This window comes from Simochromis diagramma, unplaced genomic scaffold (assembly GCF_900408965.1).
Source record: "Simochromis diagramma unplaced genomic scaffold, fSimDia1.1 OVJJ01000304.1, whole genome shotgun sequence".
Taxonomy (NCBI): Eukaryota; Metazoa; Chordata; class Actinopteri; order Cichliformes; family Cichlidae; genus Simochromis; species Simochromis diagramma.
In genome coordinates, this window is record NW_024387030.1 from 6422381 (window position 1) to 6439998 (window position 17618).

The following is a 17618-nucleotide window of genomic DNA, read 5'->3' on the forward strand; positions in this document are numbered from 1 at the left end:
CATATTGATCAGTGGTCAGTTATACAGTCGTCATACAAATTCAATACTCTGGAGTATTATGAGAATATCTGGAAAAAAGTAACAGCACAACATGCAGAGTCTGAGCGAGATGATGACCTGTGTGTACTGAATCGTAAAGATGGCATGGGATCTGCTGCTGGCATCATGGTTGTGGGTTGCTGCGGTGATGCGGTTGGCGATGCCTTCCTCCAGAAGGTCTATGGCCTGTTTGCAGTCTGAGACCACATGTGATGAAAGGTCTGATGGGAGGGACGCAAAGAGAATGATAATTTGTATTGGTCAACCCCGAGCAAGACTGAACACAATCCGATTTTTATTCTACATCATACAAAACGTCTAAAAACATGAAACTGAATGGAGATGAGACAAAAAAGCTGCTTTGATTATTTGCAGGGATTAAAATGTTAAGAGGAAAGAAGTATAAAAAAGAGACACAAACAGGAAATGCATCAATCCTTGCTCCCACCATGTGCTTTTTAATATTTCCCACAGCATCTAGAAACAACAGTTTCTAACAATGCTCTACTTCCAGGCATGAATCACCAACTTAAAAAGCTGTTAAACATGTGCACACAGATCATCATGGAGCCTCTTGGCTCATCATTTAGCCTCTTCCTCTTTGTTTTCTCTAAGCTGGTCAATACAAAGAGTTAAATTGTTTAAGGAAAACAGGAGTGGCAGCAAAACAGTGTTTGGATGGAAAAGCACTGAGGGATTAGAAGTAGAATTTGGAAAACCTAAATGGGATATGATGTGTGTGGAACTGCTTGGAACCACAAGGAAATGACTTCACTTCCTCTGGCCAAGTGGGATTTCTCCTGATACAGACAATGAGTGGATGTGGGGCTCTGAATACGGAGAGTCCGGCGGATGACAAGGAGAGAAAGAAATGGAGGGAACGAGAGGGAAAAGATGAAGAGATGAAGGGGAAAAGAGAAAAGGTGAAATAAAAGAAGCAACAGGAATCTAACAACTAAAAATAGATGTGACTAAAACTAAATCAAAAACAGAAGAAGACTTGTAACTTGTAAACAACACAAACAAGACATCTTAGAGAATTTTTTCTGACTTCTACTTGAGTGTGCATTCATGCAAGATACTTTTGGCTGCTCCCCTACTCACAAGGGGTCACTGTCTGTTTAATTTGGGAGATTTTTTGCACCGGATGCCCTTCCTGATGCAATCCCAAAGGGATTTGTGTCTCCTTGAAGCTGGTCCGTTAGATCAACATTTAGTGCATCATCACCTGGAACTGCTAGGTCATGTTTTAAACATTGTAATGCAATCTGTTCATCTTGATTTTAGGGGTTTTTAATGTAGATTTATCATTCTTCTGTCTAGCAGTGGAAAGGAATGAAAACTCACCTTGTACATAGGGTCCTTTCTCAGGATGTTCTCTAACTCTCAGTGTGGCTTTCTTCTTCTGCTCTCCTCCCTTCAGCAGATCTCTTACACGCTCGTTATAGATCTCCAAGAAGCTGCAAGGACAGAGAAATAAGGAGGCAGAGGTTTAAAAAAAATCAGCTTCAATATAAGTTCAGCTTAAAGTCTTTTATATCCCTAACGTCACTTAGATGCACAACACATGTCTAGCTAAATCTACTCCATTCATTATCTGTATGTCTATGTCTTAAATTTTACTCTTCTGAGGTTTTTATTTCTGCTCTATTTTTTGAGAGCTTAGAAAACACAATAAAAGCTGGCTGTAGTTCAGCCAGGTAGTAATCATGGCTACCCAGGCAGTGTTTTAAACTGCTTAGCGAAACAGTGTGTATGCTAGAGAGATTGTAATCTTCAAATTGTAGAAAACCCTGTATTTTTCCTTGTAATAACCATACAATTGGCAGCTTTGGCTCAAGTGGCGTGTACTCAGGTGTCCACTAATGGCAGGGTTAGTACTTTGATCCTTGGCCCCTCCGCAAACCAAAGTGTCCTTGGAGAAGACACTGAACCCAAAGTCTTTCCAGCCTGGCGCTCCGTCTCCACTGACGTGCAAGTCCATTTAACATTTATGAGTGAAGGGCAGGAAGAGCTTAAAATGAACAAATTTTCCCAGAGAAATTAAAACAGAAATGAATCCTGTTTTAATTTTGCTGGCTACAGTTTTTCAGCATAACTGCACCATAAACTCTTGTCTAATTTGAATTAAACTTCAACAAAAGGCCCAATTAAATTGATTAGAATCAGGAGACACAGATCTATGCAATAAAGAAGTACCTGATCTCCACTCTGCTTGAGTTCTGCCCATCTGAAAAAGTGTCTTCAGACTGAAAGAGACCCTGGGAGGAAAGAAGATCAGCAGGTTACTTCAACCTACAATACTAGATACTCAGGAAGATGAATGTTCAGCATGTTCACTTCATTCGTGTCGCCACCTGAGTTGAGTATTAATCAACCACCTTACCTGACAAATGCGAGGAGTCAAGCCCATGGAGTCCTAAAGAAAATTGAAAAAAAAAAAGAGTGACCAACATTAACGTGTGGGCCACAACCGAAAGATTTATAAAACAAAGCATTTTCTGCCTGTGTAGCATGAGCTGGACCCTTCAATGTCCTTTATAATATTAACTAAGGCATGAAAAAAGTGCATCTAATATTGTGCAGTGATTCCAGGACTCTCCTCACCGGCGTCCCCATCATGGTGTAAGTCTTTCCAGATCCTGTTTGACCATAAGCAAACAGGCACACATTGTAGCCCTCAGAAGCTCCGGACAGTACCGACACACCCAGGTCCTGGAACACCTGAAGAAATTAACACATACACACACTCCCTTAACCAGAAATGCACAAAGAGTATGCAGAGTTAAAAAGCACACCTGGATTCCTCCCTTCCATCCCTTCGAAGATTATTTTAATAAAACAAGTAGGGGCTGCTGGGTTGTTTACAATGTAACTGAAAGCCCTTGATCTGCACTGCAGTTGTGTTTTACACGAGTATAGATTTACACTAAGGTTTCTTGATCACAATGCTGTGGCATGAGGCCAGTGGTGGGGAGGTAATGTTCCTTCCTGCTGATGTGTTTGTGCAGGGAGCATGGAGGTCAGCTAATACTCAAGGTAAACAATTTTGCAGAGTGCAGATGTAAGAGAAACAAATGTGAGGGCAAAAAGACTGAAAAATGGCTGGGTCAAGAAAATAAACTTTGACTAACAGCAAAGTCCTCGGACAGGGGATCCCGGAAAGCCCCGCTAAAACAATCAACTGAGGCCTCTTGTTTTCCTTCTTACTGTGTCTGCATCTGAGCTCCAGAGCATGCAGATGACCAGCACAAGGCCAAATCTCAACTACTTATTTTTATAGGAGAACAAGGACTTTTCCTGAAACCTATACTGGCAAATGAAATGCAGTCATATAATTTTGTGTTTGCAGCAGAGATATAGTAGTGTAGGAAAATTTGCTATCAATCCAAACTTGCATTTTTACAAATTAGCTTTTTATTACTTGCATTTATGTCAAAACAGATGAAAATCTTAACAGATATACTATATAACAGTAATCCAGGATGTTGAGCCTCTGTCTTAAAATCATAGAGTAATAGGCAGTAAATACCAAATAAGGGTTGAATAACAAAGTCTTATAAACTGAGGTGAAGTCATTTCTATTTATATAGAATCATAAATCATGATTAGGCCTCAAAGAGCTTTACAATCAGCACAGCAAACAATCAGGATTTTAATCTTGACCACTTTCAACAGTTATTAAGATACTAATCTTACACAGTCATAATTTATGGACAAGAAATCTGTTTTCCAATGAGCATATGGCTATTGTGCAAAAACAATTAAGACATTATCTCAGCAGCTGGGCTCTTCTCAGTTGTTGTTTAAACTCAATAAAAATATACAAAGTGAAAAATCCTGTTGCAGTACACCAATTCAACTGCTCCTGAACACAAGCTCTCTAAGCAGCCAATCACAGTGCAGAAAACCAATGCATTTAGGCATGTAGACATGGTCAAGAGGACTCGCTCCAGTTCAAACTATCTCTAGGCTTTACAGATAATGTAAAAAAAATTAAAAAAAAAGACAGACATCCAGTGAGCAGGAGTTCTCTGGGAAAGCAAAAACAACGAGTATTTGAGGCCAGAGGTCACAGGAGAATGACCAGACGTCTTCAAGCTAGGAAGGCGACACTAACTCAAATGCTGTAACCACTCTTTACAGTCAAGATATGTGTAAGACCATCTCTGAATGCACAACATGTGGAGCCTTCAAGTAGATGGGCTACAGCAGCAGAAGACCACAGCAGGTGACATTCCTGTTAGCTAGGAAGAGGATACTGAGGCTACAGTTCACACAGATTCACCAAACATGGACAAGAGAAAACTGGAAAAACACTCCCTTTTCTGGCAAATCTCATTTTCTCCTGTAACATGTGAATGGTGGGGTCAGAATCCTGAATTTGGGGGATATTTTATTGGAATGCGTTCGACCCTTTAGTACCAATTAAGCTCAAAAGCTTCACCTGGCATCACAGAGGTGTAGAATCAGCAAATATTTATTATGATTCTTAGCGAAGCCAAACATCTTCTATTATGGGAACAGGCTCTATGAAACAAAGTGGTTGTTTATCACTTATAAAATGTACTATACAGACAACTATGTGCATGCAGGTTAGATGAACAACGACTGGGCAAATTATAAACCACTTGATTGTTGTCTATTGTATACAACCGATCAATAAACCCGTTTCTAAGGACATGTGGCCTCAGCTGCAACCCAAAAGCTATGTCCAAAAGCAACACATACCTTTGGGGGCATTGGGAACCTGAGCTAGACCAGACCTGAGATGCACATTCTCCCCCAAAAACCATAACACACCCTGGGATCAGAGAGGGGTTTTCTTTCCCAGGCCCCCAGGCTCAAGTTTGGACCATGGAGACTGGTGGTGGGTACACAGAGAAGAGAGGAGGATTCCTCTCAAAGCTACCACAACCTCCAAAGATCAAGGAATACTTTTAACATGCCTCCTGTGTGTGTGCACACATGTGTATCACACTACCAACTGCTTTGACGATATGCGAGAACCTGGAGTTAAGCCTGTGTATACTCTATTCCCACAATTTTGCAAGGCCAGATTTAAGTTGGATGTGGCTGAAAACTCTTGTGAAAGACTCAAGCCTTGTGAAAGTACTCTGAATGTATTCAGTGGTCATCTAGTTCTTCTTAGGACTGTGTGAGGTTGTGTGGTAATATTCAACAGCCTTGGGTTTTCTCAGACAAGTAAAATATTTAGCACTGACATGATGGAGCGAAGCTCACGCAGAGACCAACAGCATATCGTGTTATTGTAGCAAAAAAAACAGCAAGAAAGCAAACTGTCAAACTTTTATATAAATAGTAAACACCTGCTTCAAATATTAACTAGCACCACATGCCACTTCTGAAATAAAAACCATGAAAATGTATGCAGCTTAAAGAAATGTACAGAAAGAGCCACATCCAGCTTGTAAAAGTGTTGCCATGACGGCTGGTTTTTCTGAATGGCCTCATAAATCACTCTACAGACACACAGGTAGAAATACCTAAATCATAATTTTCCCTCCAAATTAGGAATTGATTTTAACCATCTTTAGTGCAGAAGGTCTTTAAGCTAACTTCTGTTCTTAAAACCTTTTGGGGTCTTGATAGTAAGAATATAATTTGTAACTGACTTTTAATATACAGTATGATATACTGTATACAGAGAAAGATCAAAATAATAGAATAAAGCCAAAGTAAAGTGTAATATTTGATACAAAGAGATCATTTGAAAGTAAAAGCACCTTAACTGTGCAACTGTAGCTCAATAACGGTTCTCATTCCTACAAATGCCAAAGTGTGCAGCCCACTTGGGTGCAGACCACCAAGTGTTACCCCCTGCCTCTTAGCTGAATGAAGGCTTAAACATGAAGACAAAAAGCACTGCCGCCTCTGTCTTGTCCTCATGGTGCTATTGAAAAACAGACACAGGCAACGTCTCCCCTCTCAAACACAGAATCAATACAGTCCTTGTTAAAGTTGACCCTCTTAAATTCACTCTATGGGGGCTACAACAAGGCCTCTACAACAAGGCCTAGTGTCCCTCCAGGCTTAGCACAAAGAGCAGGAACTTTCCTTTAACTTTTCGCTCCTTTGAACCTGACTGTCTCTGTACTGTCTAGTAAACCATTACTATTGTTTTCTGTTTCTACCAAGAAATTTGTACTGTTTTTATTCAAAGTTGACTATATATTGTAAAAACCACAAGAAGAAGCTCGACTTTAATTCAGCTTCTTGCCACAATAACATTGTGTGTGAGTTTTGTCTCAACAGCCAGTGTCAGGAAATATTAAAGTGACCCCGTTGTTTGTCGCCATTGTCACACCAAATTAAAATCAGTAAACTGTAATTTGTGTCACTGTACTCAACCTGCTTCAGTGAACACAATGGCTTTCTGTCACAACCTACTTTCCCATTTTGCAACACCCTGCAGCATTAGGATGCATTTCTGGCTTAACAAAGCAGGTGAGATATGAGGCAGATGGCATTTCTGGAATAAAGAAATAGCCTGGAGACTGAAATTTCCAGGCCAAGGCGACAGCAAATGTGCAGGCTTGATCAACGCCTCAAAACAGACAGAAACTAAACACCACAATGAACAGGAAGGTCGCTGCATGTGCACGCGCCCATGTCTGCATCTGACCAGTTAAGTGGCTGCCGAAACAGCAACCAAAACAAGAACAAAACCGTTACCCTCTAAGGAAAAACAATCTAACAATGAAAAAGCAAAATATAGATTTCATTCTAAATGAAGGAAACACCGGTCGGAGTCACTGTCAAAACACAGTAAGCAGGAAAGAAGAAAACAAAACAGAAGGGCTCCAGATCTAGCAGAAGCTAAATCCCTCTCTTCAGTATGAAAAAAAACATTATCAAGAAGAATATGGAGAAAAACTGCCTTCAGAGCCTCCAGAGGAAAGATTACTTAAAATGCAGATCACAGAATATTATTTTTATCATCCAGCTGCGCAGGGATGCACTAAGTGAAACATTTGGTTGTGCAAGAATAGACTGTGCACACCGTTATCTCTTAATAAAATATATTTGCGGCCTCAAATTATGATGAAACTTAAGCAAAGAAATGTTACATTAAAATGGTGCCACGTGATATTTAGAACAGCTTTTTTTTTTTTTAAACAAGTGGTGAGTCCTTTCTAGTATCTATCTACTAAAAGTTTATATAAGCAACAGACCTAAAATCCTGAGTTACCTCATGCGCATCAAAGTAAGCTGGAGCAGATCTGTAAAACAAGAATCTGGCTGTTTTTTATGCCAGAGATCTGGCAAATACTGTGTTCAAGTTTGTTTTAAAACACGGAGCAAAACGAATTTTTCCCAAACACAGAGCCTAGTTTGTGGCTTGGTAACAAACTAGAAGGGAAAAGTGGTGGAAGGAAATGAAGTGCGTGAGAAAGGTTGACGAAAAAGCGATTCCTGCACAGAAATGCAGCGATACGGTGGAAAAAAAAGTCATGGAGTAATGCCTCTGTAATGAGTTAAGTCCTGTAATCGCTCACTGTGGAAGTGCCAACTGCTGGTCTGGTTTTATGTGGCCTGCTTTGCGCTAAACCCCAGAGAAGTATTTATGTGTAGCATGTCTGTGTGTAAATACGTGTAAATGTCGTCAAGGGTGATGGCAAACGGCCAGCAGAGCGAAGCATTTAACCACATTTAAAACTTTGGCTTCTCGTTGCTTTAGCCGAGTGTGACGCAACCAAAAGGATCGGGCAAGAGGGGCGTCACCAACAGCAATGCATAGCTGAGAGTCTGCATGTGAAAATGGTTTTACTCCCAGTTTTCTATCCAGAGGTGGACAGCTGCAGCAGAGATAAGGGTCACTCAGTTCCCGTCCTACACTTTCCAAGTGGGTTACACAAACACAACAGCTGGGCCCTGAGCAAAACTAAATGCCTTTGTTTAGACATGGGACAACAACAAAAAAAGATGTCACAGGAGATCTTTGTCCTTCCTGCAAGGAATCTGGGTTTATAGAGTTAGATTAGAAAGAGAGAGAAAAGGGAAAGGGAACATCACAGAGAGGAAAAAGGGAGCGCGAGGACACGGGCAGCAGAGGCTGAATCACAAGCAGCAAGAAGAGACACAGAGGAAGCTGTTTGGCCAGAGTTCAACAACGCTCTCGTTTGTCACACTTGGACAGAATTTGTAGGTCAAATTAGCATGGAAGAGCAGAGAGGTTGTATGAGAGGGAGGGGGAAAGACAGATAGGCTGCTCTTCATTACTCAGGCATCCCTACACATGATGAAGGGCACCAGGGAAAGAAAAGCAGAGCAGAGGAGGGGAAGTGAAGAAAAATGAAGGCAGGGGGCACTCCAACAGTGTATTTCACTTCATTTTGCCTTGACTTCTGATGCAACTACTGTGGCAAAGGCAAGGCTTAACACAAATAAATAAAACCATATCTGGAAAGAGTTTGGGGACTTGCTGCTCCTCCCCCTCATATCGCTGTTAAATAGGCCAAAGCAGAACACTGTACAGTGGACCTGCATATTACAATCTTTATGGGAAGCTGGGAATTATTTCTGCAGGCTTCAGACTGGTGGGAGCCTTGTGTAATATCCCCCATGGGTAGGTTAGAGTGGCTCAGTATATAGTCGCATTTACTAGGGACCAGACTTATGCAGTATCATTACAGATAGGCTTGAAATACACCAATATTGTTAGCTCCCCATTAGCTTTTATAGAGTAGCAGCTGCTCTTCAGAGGTCCACACATTCACACCACACTTCATAATACACTAACATATCAATGTTGTATGTCTACTATAAATAAAACAGTAACAAGTGTCCCATTTTAAATAACACACACACACACACACAAGGTTCTTTCTACAGCAACTAAAGTGTGCACAGTGAACATGTTACAGAGAGGAGGCTCCATTTGAAGTTTACAGTTGTCTTCAAATGACTTCACCGCATCCTTTGTGGTACGCTTCTATGTACACACTTTAACTCGCTGTCGTAAATGATTCCTTTCATCTGCTTCCCTCGCTGATAGAAAAAGTGAGGGCAGAGTATCCATAAAACACAGGTGCTCACACTGCACCCATATGGCATAGATCTCAGATTTCTATGCTGACATCATGTGGTCTATTTGGTGCCATGTTTGTAGATAATTCAAACCAGCCTGAAGAGGGCTGTTGGCTGTTGCTTTGGCCGACTGCTCACATGCGTGTGAAGGATTATTCCAATGCACAGAGAAGCCATTCTTCCCCTCGCTCTGCAGCACCACTGACACACAGACCTAGAAACACTGCTGCCATATTTAAATCGCACAGCACACTGACAAAAGTCAGAGATACAGAGGACAGGGAGGGGAAAGCCCCCGCAATCTGAGTCCATTAGGCAATCAACAGAAAACCTTGTGCTCCGAGCTGAATCCCCAGCAGTGACGTTGTCACACTGAAATTTGACTGTGAAAAATTGCTTAGTGAGGCAGCTGTGAGTTTGGCAGGGGAGAGCTGGGGGGCTGCAGAGGCACAGCGGACCCCCGGCCCATATCCCCTCCTCCTCAGCAGCATTCCCTCTTTGTCTCTAATCACTTTCTCTTGCCATTTGTCTCTATCCAAACTCAAATCCGCTGCTTCTCTTTAATTTTTCCCTTCCATGTTTCTTACAGACAGAAGCAATAAACAAGCTGAGGGGTTTGTGGTAATAAATAAGGGGGAAATAATATTTGTTTGCCTAATATCTAAGCCAAAAACAAAGGCACCATTTAGACAAATAGTCCCACTTGTTTTGCTACATTAGCCAAACAGCTGGCTTTCATTACGCATTATAAATCTCTTCCAAAATCTTACCCTTCATCACCTGGCAAAGCCATTCTCATTCCTCCCTACTCAGCCTTCTCCTATAAACATAAATATTAAACACCAAACCTCCCGACCTAAAAGGTCAACTTTTTGTGAACAGTCCTCATTGAAAAGAATCAGATATAATCAGATATAAGACACTACATTTCTGTCTTCACTCTTCACTATAACTGTGTATGAAGCTGGAAGACACCACAAGTATATAGTGTAAACTATCAGTGATGCATGGACATGTACAGTGGACAGCACAGAGCAGGAGGCATGTATCCATGGGGAGAGGAGAGGGGAGGTGGGAGTGGTGAGATAGTCCTGCTGGACTGGAAAAGCAGGAGTTAAGATCCAGTTTCTCCATGTCTCATTCCCCCACTGTTTCAGATTGTCTCAGTCTCCTGGGAACTACACTGCATGCAAGGCAAAGTCTGTTTTCCTGCTATGAAAAAAAAAGTAAAGTATGCAAAAATATAATTTGCTTGAGTAGAAACTATGAGAAATCCAGCACTGGCAAAAAATAGCATCACCTCATTAAGCTAGGAAACAAAAACAACAAAATCCATAGGGGTGACGTTGGAGCAATGACCAAAATGTAATGGCAGTTAAATGAGGTAGCACAACAGGGCATTGTTGCAAAGTTCGGTTGCCAGTTTGTTTGGTAACATAGTTACGACTGGTTTTTGAACATGAAAGTCTACCTGGCAATGCGCCATTAATCATGGTTCTTGCCCTGCAGCATGCAATCAGTCTTTTCTCCTTTTTACATCAGGCCTTATGTCATCAAATCCATCAGAGAAACCCTCAGTTTAAACATTTTCAACTATAATGTCTGATCAGTAAGCAGCTGACATGACGATATACATAATCTATTGAGGAGACAATGCTTTGGATTCTAGTTCTGGAAAGGAGGTCAGATTTAAATCCAGCAGCTCAGTCCATCACTGGTGCCCTTTCTCCCACACCAGGCCATCAGAGGAATGTCTTCAGGCCACTGTGACTGGACACGATTGCGCTGAGGACAGAAGCGGATAAAGCCAGAAGCAGAGACAGGAAGAAGTGTTGTGTTGTCTATAGTTCTGTGCAGTGTGTGGGCCATCGGCACAGCCCAGTCTTTCTCAAACACATACAAAAGCAGTACTGACAAGAGTGGAGAGCAGCACAGAGGGCGTGGCAGAGAAGGAAACCCCATTAACAAAGGACAGAATAAGTGGACTGGCTCTAAAACCAAAGGTTTTTTTGTTAAGCTTTTGCGCTAAGTAAAACGTGACGGAAAAAGAAATTCATAATGAGACAAACCTATGTGTAATAAGAAAAATCCATATGAGGAAATTTCCTTGAAAAAATGGGCACTACCTCGTCTTAATCTCAGGCCCATCTCAGGTTCCAGTAACACTCTCCAATCAAAGCAGTGCGAAGATATCTAATCACCCAGTCACAGTCAGGACATGAAAAGCAAGCCGACTCTAGCCATGCCATTTCTGAGGCAAAGAGACTGCAGGGTAACAGATGGAGCTGATATCACGTCCCCCGAGTGGCCGTCTGTGTAAAAACATAGAAAACAACACACACCCTTCTTGTTGTGGTTTGTCTACAAGGACCGTGCTTCCTCTGGGTTCTTCTTTTGGAGATTCGGTTTGCCCAGAGTCAACTTGTGGCCAAAACTTGGATCAGCGCACACACAGTGTCCACCCACAATAGTGCATGTAATATGGCACGAAAACAAGAAACAGCTTTGGGCAATGCTGCAGTGCAAACAACTACACATCAAACCAGATCCTGTTCACCAAAAATACATGGATATTTTTATCTATTAGACTGGATTCAAAAGTAATATATTCAAGAATTTTAGAGCATTCTGTTTGGTTAAATTTTAATTGTGGATTTAAAGGTCTGAACTGCAGGCTTAACATTACAGAAAGGTTATGTTTGAGGCTAAATGATAGACATAGACTCTGGTGTTTTAATATACTGTGTAGATGCTTACAACATAAATAACTACCACCAATAAGTCAGTGAGCAACCACCTTTGTAAAAATAATGACTTAGGATACCATGTTATTTGCGGTGAGTAACATAATCACAGTGAGTTAGGTCATTACCTCCTCCTGCGATGCATAGTGAGGGTCTGCGCGATCCACCGACCAGTAGCAGTAGTCAAAACAAAATTCCAGAAGCTTCTCCCTGGAATCTACAGCTCCTTCTGTCCGTCCATCCAACTTTAGGAAGGAGATAAAAGTGTAAGACATATAATTAGTCTACATTTAAGATACATAAGTAACAATGCTTACCACAGTAAAGCAGCACGGTCAGTAAGTACTAAATTCTACCTTATACAAATAAGCATAGTGACAGACTTTACAGCGTGCATGCTTTTAATAACATGAAAAAACAAGAAAATGAAACAAAACATCCCAGTCATGAAGTGAGTACTATGGACATTGTTTATGAGGCTCTAAACAACAGTGTGGAATTGCAAGCAAGCTTTTTCCATTCATTAGCAACAGGCTTACTCCTACTCCAGTTCTTTCTTTGCCACAGTGCATTAACACTGCACAACTTTCTGCTTACTGCAAGTGAATCCTGAACTGAGGAAAGACAGCACAGCAGCATTTGCATTCACTCGTGCGTAACAACTGCACTGGAAAAGTCCAGCACCTGAACAATGCTTCTAAGTCACTGCCTGCAGTGTAAAATAAAAAAATCCTTACAATTTACTGGGGATCCAATGAGTCTCTGCTACATCTGCTCATGATAACATTTGTGTTTTATTATTGTTCTTGCACTTAATTTCCCAATCTAATATTTTGCCTGTGGTTGAAAAGGTAATAATTATATTTATGTCATTATATCATTTAACTTAAAGTAGACCTACTAAGCTCATTATATTTTCTTATACTGGGCCTTGGTACAGCCAGCTATCTGAAGGGCTGCATTTTCAATCATTTTCACTCCAGTACACAAGTCCGACCATTTTCTAACCAGTGCTTTAAATGTCACAAAGACTACTTAAAAGTAATGACAAGAAAGCTTTCCCGAGAGTGTTCTGGGTTTGTTGATGAATAAACGCGATCAGTCTAAATATTGACTTCGTTAGTTCGTTAGAATTGCACAAACCCTGTTTCTGCCTTATATACTGTATCTTCATTTACATGAGTACATGTTTTAATAAATCACTGCATCTATTTAATGTTTTTTTCTAGCAAAATATGAATCAGGGGTTGTCAGGATTTTTGCACAGTACTGTATATAAGATAGCATGTTACTATTATTATAAAAGATTATATCTGAACACAGTGGCTTTGAGGAAGGTTATTTTTTCTTTCTGCTGTTCTAGGTGAAAGTAGTCCTTGTTGGGGTGAAATGATAAATAGATTGAGAAAGTTGCTGACATTACATGTTGTGTTTACATTTGTTCAGATCAGATTCCATTGTAATACAGCACAACTACAGCCGGTTAAAAAAAAAAAAAAAAAGCACCAAGAAGGGGGCTGGAAAAAAGAGTCTTGTAGGTGTAGCCCACTCTATCATCTGTGTAAGTAATCGTTTACTGACTGCAGCATTAGGCAGCACTAAGCCCTGGGATTCAATTTTGTTCACAGCAATTGGGTTGCCTGAAAGCATGACTACTTAACCCCTGTGCACTGTGAGGAAACGGACAATGAACTTGTAGTGTGAGGGATGAACTAAGAGCAACACCAGCCCCTGGCAAATCTCCTGAACGACAAAGCTCCAACCACTTATATTAAAGAAACCTGACAACTTGTAAAACATTATTCTTTACTTCTTTCTTGTTTTACACAGGCTAATTTCAGCAGGTCTTTATAGGTTGTTTCACTTGTTTACTGCGACTGAAATCCAGTCTTTATTATTTCTGTCTCAGACGCTCCAAAACTGTCCCAGTTTCCATAAATAATTATTCCCATGAGATCTGCAAGAGCCGTGGGTTCACGATCCCTTTCCAAGGCAGAGGGAGGCCATATGTGGTTTGTCTCCTGTCACATCATGTGCAACAGATTCTCTAGTCCACCCCCAAACCTTCTTCCTGAAAGCATGCATTTAAAACAAAATGCAAATAAAGAGAAGCATTTCTTTAAGATTAAATGTGAGTTTCAAAACTGGTTTCAAGCTGAAAGTCCTTTATCATTTTGAATCATAATAATAGCTGTTGTTTCCACAGGCTAGACCCTTTAAATAGAGCTTTCTCACTTCTATATTAGCTCATACAGATATTCCAAATCAGAAATAAAGTGTAACATTTTCCATACTGAAGCTGTAGAGACAGCATTAGACTGTCTGCAGGCAATGCAGCTCAACCAATCAGACATGCCTACTCAGCTATATGACACAGCAGGTTGGTAATGTGGTGAAAGTATCAGCTTACAGGACTGTAAGCTCACAAAATAATTAGTTCCAAATGTCAAGAACTTCAATGAAACCTCGAATAATAACTCCAGCCACATGCCAGATTCACATAAACCCCCTAATTTAACAGTAAAGCTACTGCATGGTGTTTTTATCTTTTACAGTTTCTTCTTGGAGATGTTTGGGAGGTATCTGAAGTATGACGTAGTTGTGCTGTTGTTTATATTTGTGCACCGAGGGCTCAGACTGCATGTGTTCGACAGGAAGGGTCGCTATGCTGTGTGTGTGTGTGTGTGTGTGTGTGTGTGTGTGTGTGTGTGTGTGTGTGAGCTCAACACATACTGTACAACAAACAGAAGCAGCTTAAAGGAGGGGGGAAAAGTTGAACTAAGCCTGTAAACATCCTGTTGTTGCTATGTGCAACTCCCATTCTGTCACACTTGTATACAGGACTACTCACCTTCACATTTCGGATCTTCACAAACTTATCCTCCACCCGAACAGCTAGCCTTCCTCCATCTGCGCTCTCCCTGTGAGTAAGAAAAGAAAAAAAAAGTGTATGCTTATTATTATTATTATTATTAGGTGTGGGTAACAACTGAGAAGGTTGATGCTTCCACTAGAGAGAAATGGCCCTACGGGATGCTATCAGTACTGACCAGGATCTCACACCTCAAATGCAAACCAGACAGAGCTTTAAGAACATTTTCACTCTAAATTCAGAAGCTGTATAATCATCCTATACACTGTTTCAAATCGGTTTTAAAAATCCTCTTTTGCTGCAGCTGATATAATTCAGAGAGTGTCGAGATAAATTTACGCTGGCTCCACTCGCCTTGAGGCCATCACATGACAATTAACACAATGAATTGTGTGTGTGTGCGCATGTGATCCATGAAATTGCAACACAAGTGCACCACTGACCAGTCCCAGATTCAAATGAAAACAGACCCCGACATGCTCTGCAAAAACTTTGAGATGCAGCTGGAGCCGTTTCCACAAAGTCCAGAGAGCACACAAGGGTTCTGTGAGCGTAATCAAGACCACTGTGTCATCCGTTGTGTGCGCTGTATGTGTATGTGTGTGCTTCAGCAGCTGGACCAAGCAAATCTGATGCAACACAAGCAAAACTGAAGGCAATCACAATACGGAGCTGAGAGGATTTCGATCTCCAGGAGTGATAATGATGGCAAATGCTGCCTGCAGTGGCATCTAGCTCCATCTCTGTGGTGGGCTAGGGACACACGAGGCGGCTGTTGTAAATCATCCCCCCTGTGCTTCACCACGTGGGACTCATTTTGCCAACCCCAGCAGCGGCCCAACCCAAAACCACCAACCTTCAATCTCAGGCTCTAAACAGCGTGTACATGAGGTGGTTGGGGACTGGAAAACAGTAAACCTTGCACAAAAACGTGTTTTGAAACAAACTTAAGATGAGCTCAGATAGGCTGACATGTTTTGTTTTGTTTGTTTTTTTGCATATGTGAGATGTTGCCCACATTGTCAGGGGCACCTACTGAATCCTGCCGGTCAACTAAAACAGAAGAGCAATACGCTCAAATGCAAGGTCGAATGAAGAATGCAGACCTGGCTGGTGTAAATGTTATCTCTGTTACACAGCAGGTCCTTATTCAAATATATATAGAGGAAGGAAATACATCCTTCAAAGCGATGAGCAAAATGAGGGTGTCAGAATCCCAAATCAGGAAGGACAGATTTGCATGACAGTGAACATTTAATATATGAAATTCTTTTGTTATGTAAAACACCAGGAAGACCAGCTGAAAGAATCATTGTCCAGCCTTTCATAGCCTGAATAATGCTTTGTTAGGGTACTGTAGTGGCCTCTGAGTTTAAGCAACCCTGCCAGAGTTCAAAATAATTAAATACACCACCATGGAACTTGTATGAAGTGTTTCTCCAGACCCCCTCAAAATAACAAACTGCATTTAACATACTGTAGCAATTTCCTGTTGATGTAAATGGCAGCTTTTAAAACCTCCTGGCGTGTCTTTGGTAGTTCCAGCAGATTTCATAGCGCTATAAAATGTAACAAAATCTTCCCACCTAAACATAAAGCGGAAAATTAAACCAAACCAACGTGTTCATTCCAACTTTCCTGCCTTGTTTAAGGTAACAAATGCCTTAAAAAAAAATATGCATCACATTTCCATGTGATCAAAGTGAAAAAGGTTTTTGTATGGAATATGCATAACACTGTCAGACATAATGGAATATAATGATTTATATGATTGTAGCTAAAAAGCCACGAAACGAGGCTTTAAGCAGGGGTCAGTCAGAAATGTAATTCATTCACTTCCTGCCTGAATTTGGACACCTTTCCTGCATTTTTCTACTACTACTCAGCTCTACACAGGCTGATTTAGTAGGCAGCACCCCTGACAGCCACAGTTGTCATCATTCAACATGTGCACCACTCACTTAAACCACGGCGTTGTACTGAGCTAGCTAACGAGCTAGTTTAACGCTCGAGTTCGATTTAAAGCAGCAAAACGGACAAAATAGAAGCAAAAGAGGGCAACATACGAAGTATAACGCCTTGTTGAACACACCAAGAAGCAGGCAACATTGCATGGTTTTAAATACTGGTAGCAGCACTCGAGACATAAAGAAGCAATAACACAACAATAATAAACTATTAAATTATGTTGTATTAGCTGGATAAGCTAACTCGGGAACTTACCTCGCGTTGAGAGGTCGGACTCGAATCGCAACTTTTACGTTTGCCATGATGTGTGTTGTTGTTTTGAGGGGTTTTACACGCAACTCAGCAGCTGTCCAAGTCGGACTTGGTGTAAAATAACGGTTTTAATGTGAGCATGGTGAACATGGCTTCATATTTCTCCAATACAGTGGGGCAAAGTTGTCCGGTAAGCCCCCCCGCTCTTGTTCAAGCCATCTCCCGACTTCTGATCGAGAATCCGAACGTCTCCAAAAGTCTCAGCAGAGAAGTGAAACTTCCTGCAGGGCAGACATGGAAGGAGAGGGAGGGGATGCTGCTGGATACTCCTCCCTTTTAGCCACATTCAAATCCTTTTTTTTTTTTTTGCATGTCTGTTATTATTTAAATTTCTCTACATTTCAAAAGGTCTTTAAATTGAGTTTTACATTGATTAAAAACACCCCCCAAAAATCTGCAGATTGTTCAAGCTGATAAACTTTATTTTCTTTTTCATTACGAAATTGTATGTTACTCATTGCAAACATGACAATACACAAACACTTAAATCTGAATACATCGTTGTCATTTAGAATTTAAACTATGCGGCAACATTAAAAAGAATATCAGTTTAAAAGCAGCAGGGAGTAGGGCGCTTGTTCAACATGAACAAAAACATGATCACAAATGCTTGCATTTATGAAAGAAACGCA

The 17618-nt window shown here is 40.9% G+C and overlaps 1 protein-coding gene across 2 annotated transcripts in view; it reads right to left on the bottom strand.

Moving 5' to 3' along the window:
• Window positions 1-17274, bottom strand: part of stard9 (StAR-related lipid transfer (START) domain containing 9) — a 39661-nt gene extending 22387 nt beyond the window's left edge. Inside the window, exons 1-8 of one of the 2 annotated variants that reach the window (XM_040042501.1) lie at window positions 16930-17274; window positions 14686-14755; window positions 11963-12079; window positions 2647-2763; window positions 2426-2458; window positions 2239-2300; window positions 1387-1499; window positions 118-260 (exon numbers count right to left, since the gene is read on the bottom strand). In XM_040042501.1, coding sequence (XP_039898435.1) covers window positions 118-260; window positions 1387-1499; window positions 2239-2300; window positions 2426-2458; window positions 2647-2763; window positions 11963-12079; window positions 14686-14755; window positions 16930-16976 — 702 coding nt within the window. In that variant the 5' untranslated portion in view covers window positions 16977-17274. Of the gene's footprint in view, window positions 1-117; window positions 261-1386; window positions 1500-2238; window positions 2301-2425; window positions 2459-2646; window positions 2764-11216; window positions 11403-11962; window positions 12080-14685; window positions 14756-16929 lie in introns of those variants that run through there. The other variant, XM_040042502.1, reaches the window with a different exon arrangement.
• Between the last annotated feature and the right edge of the window lie 344 nt (window positions 17275-17618).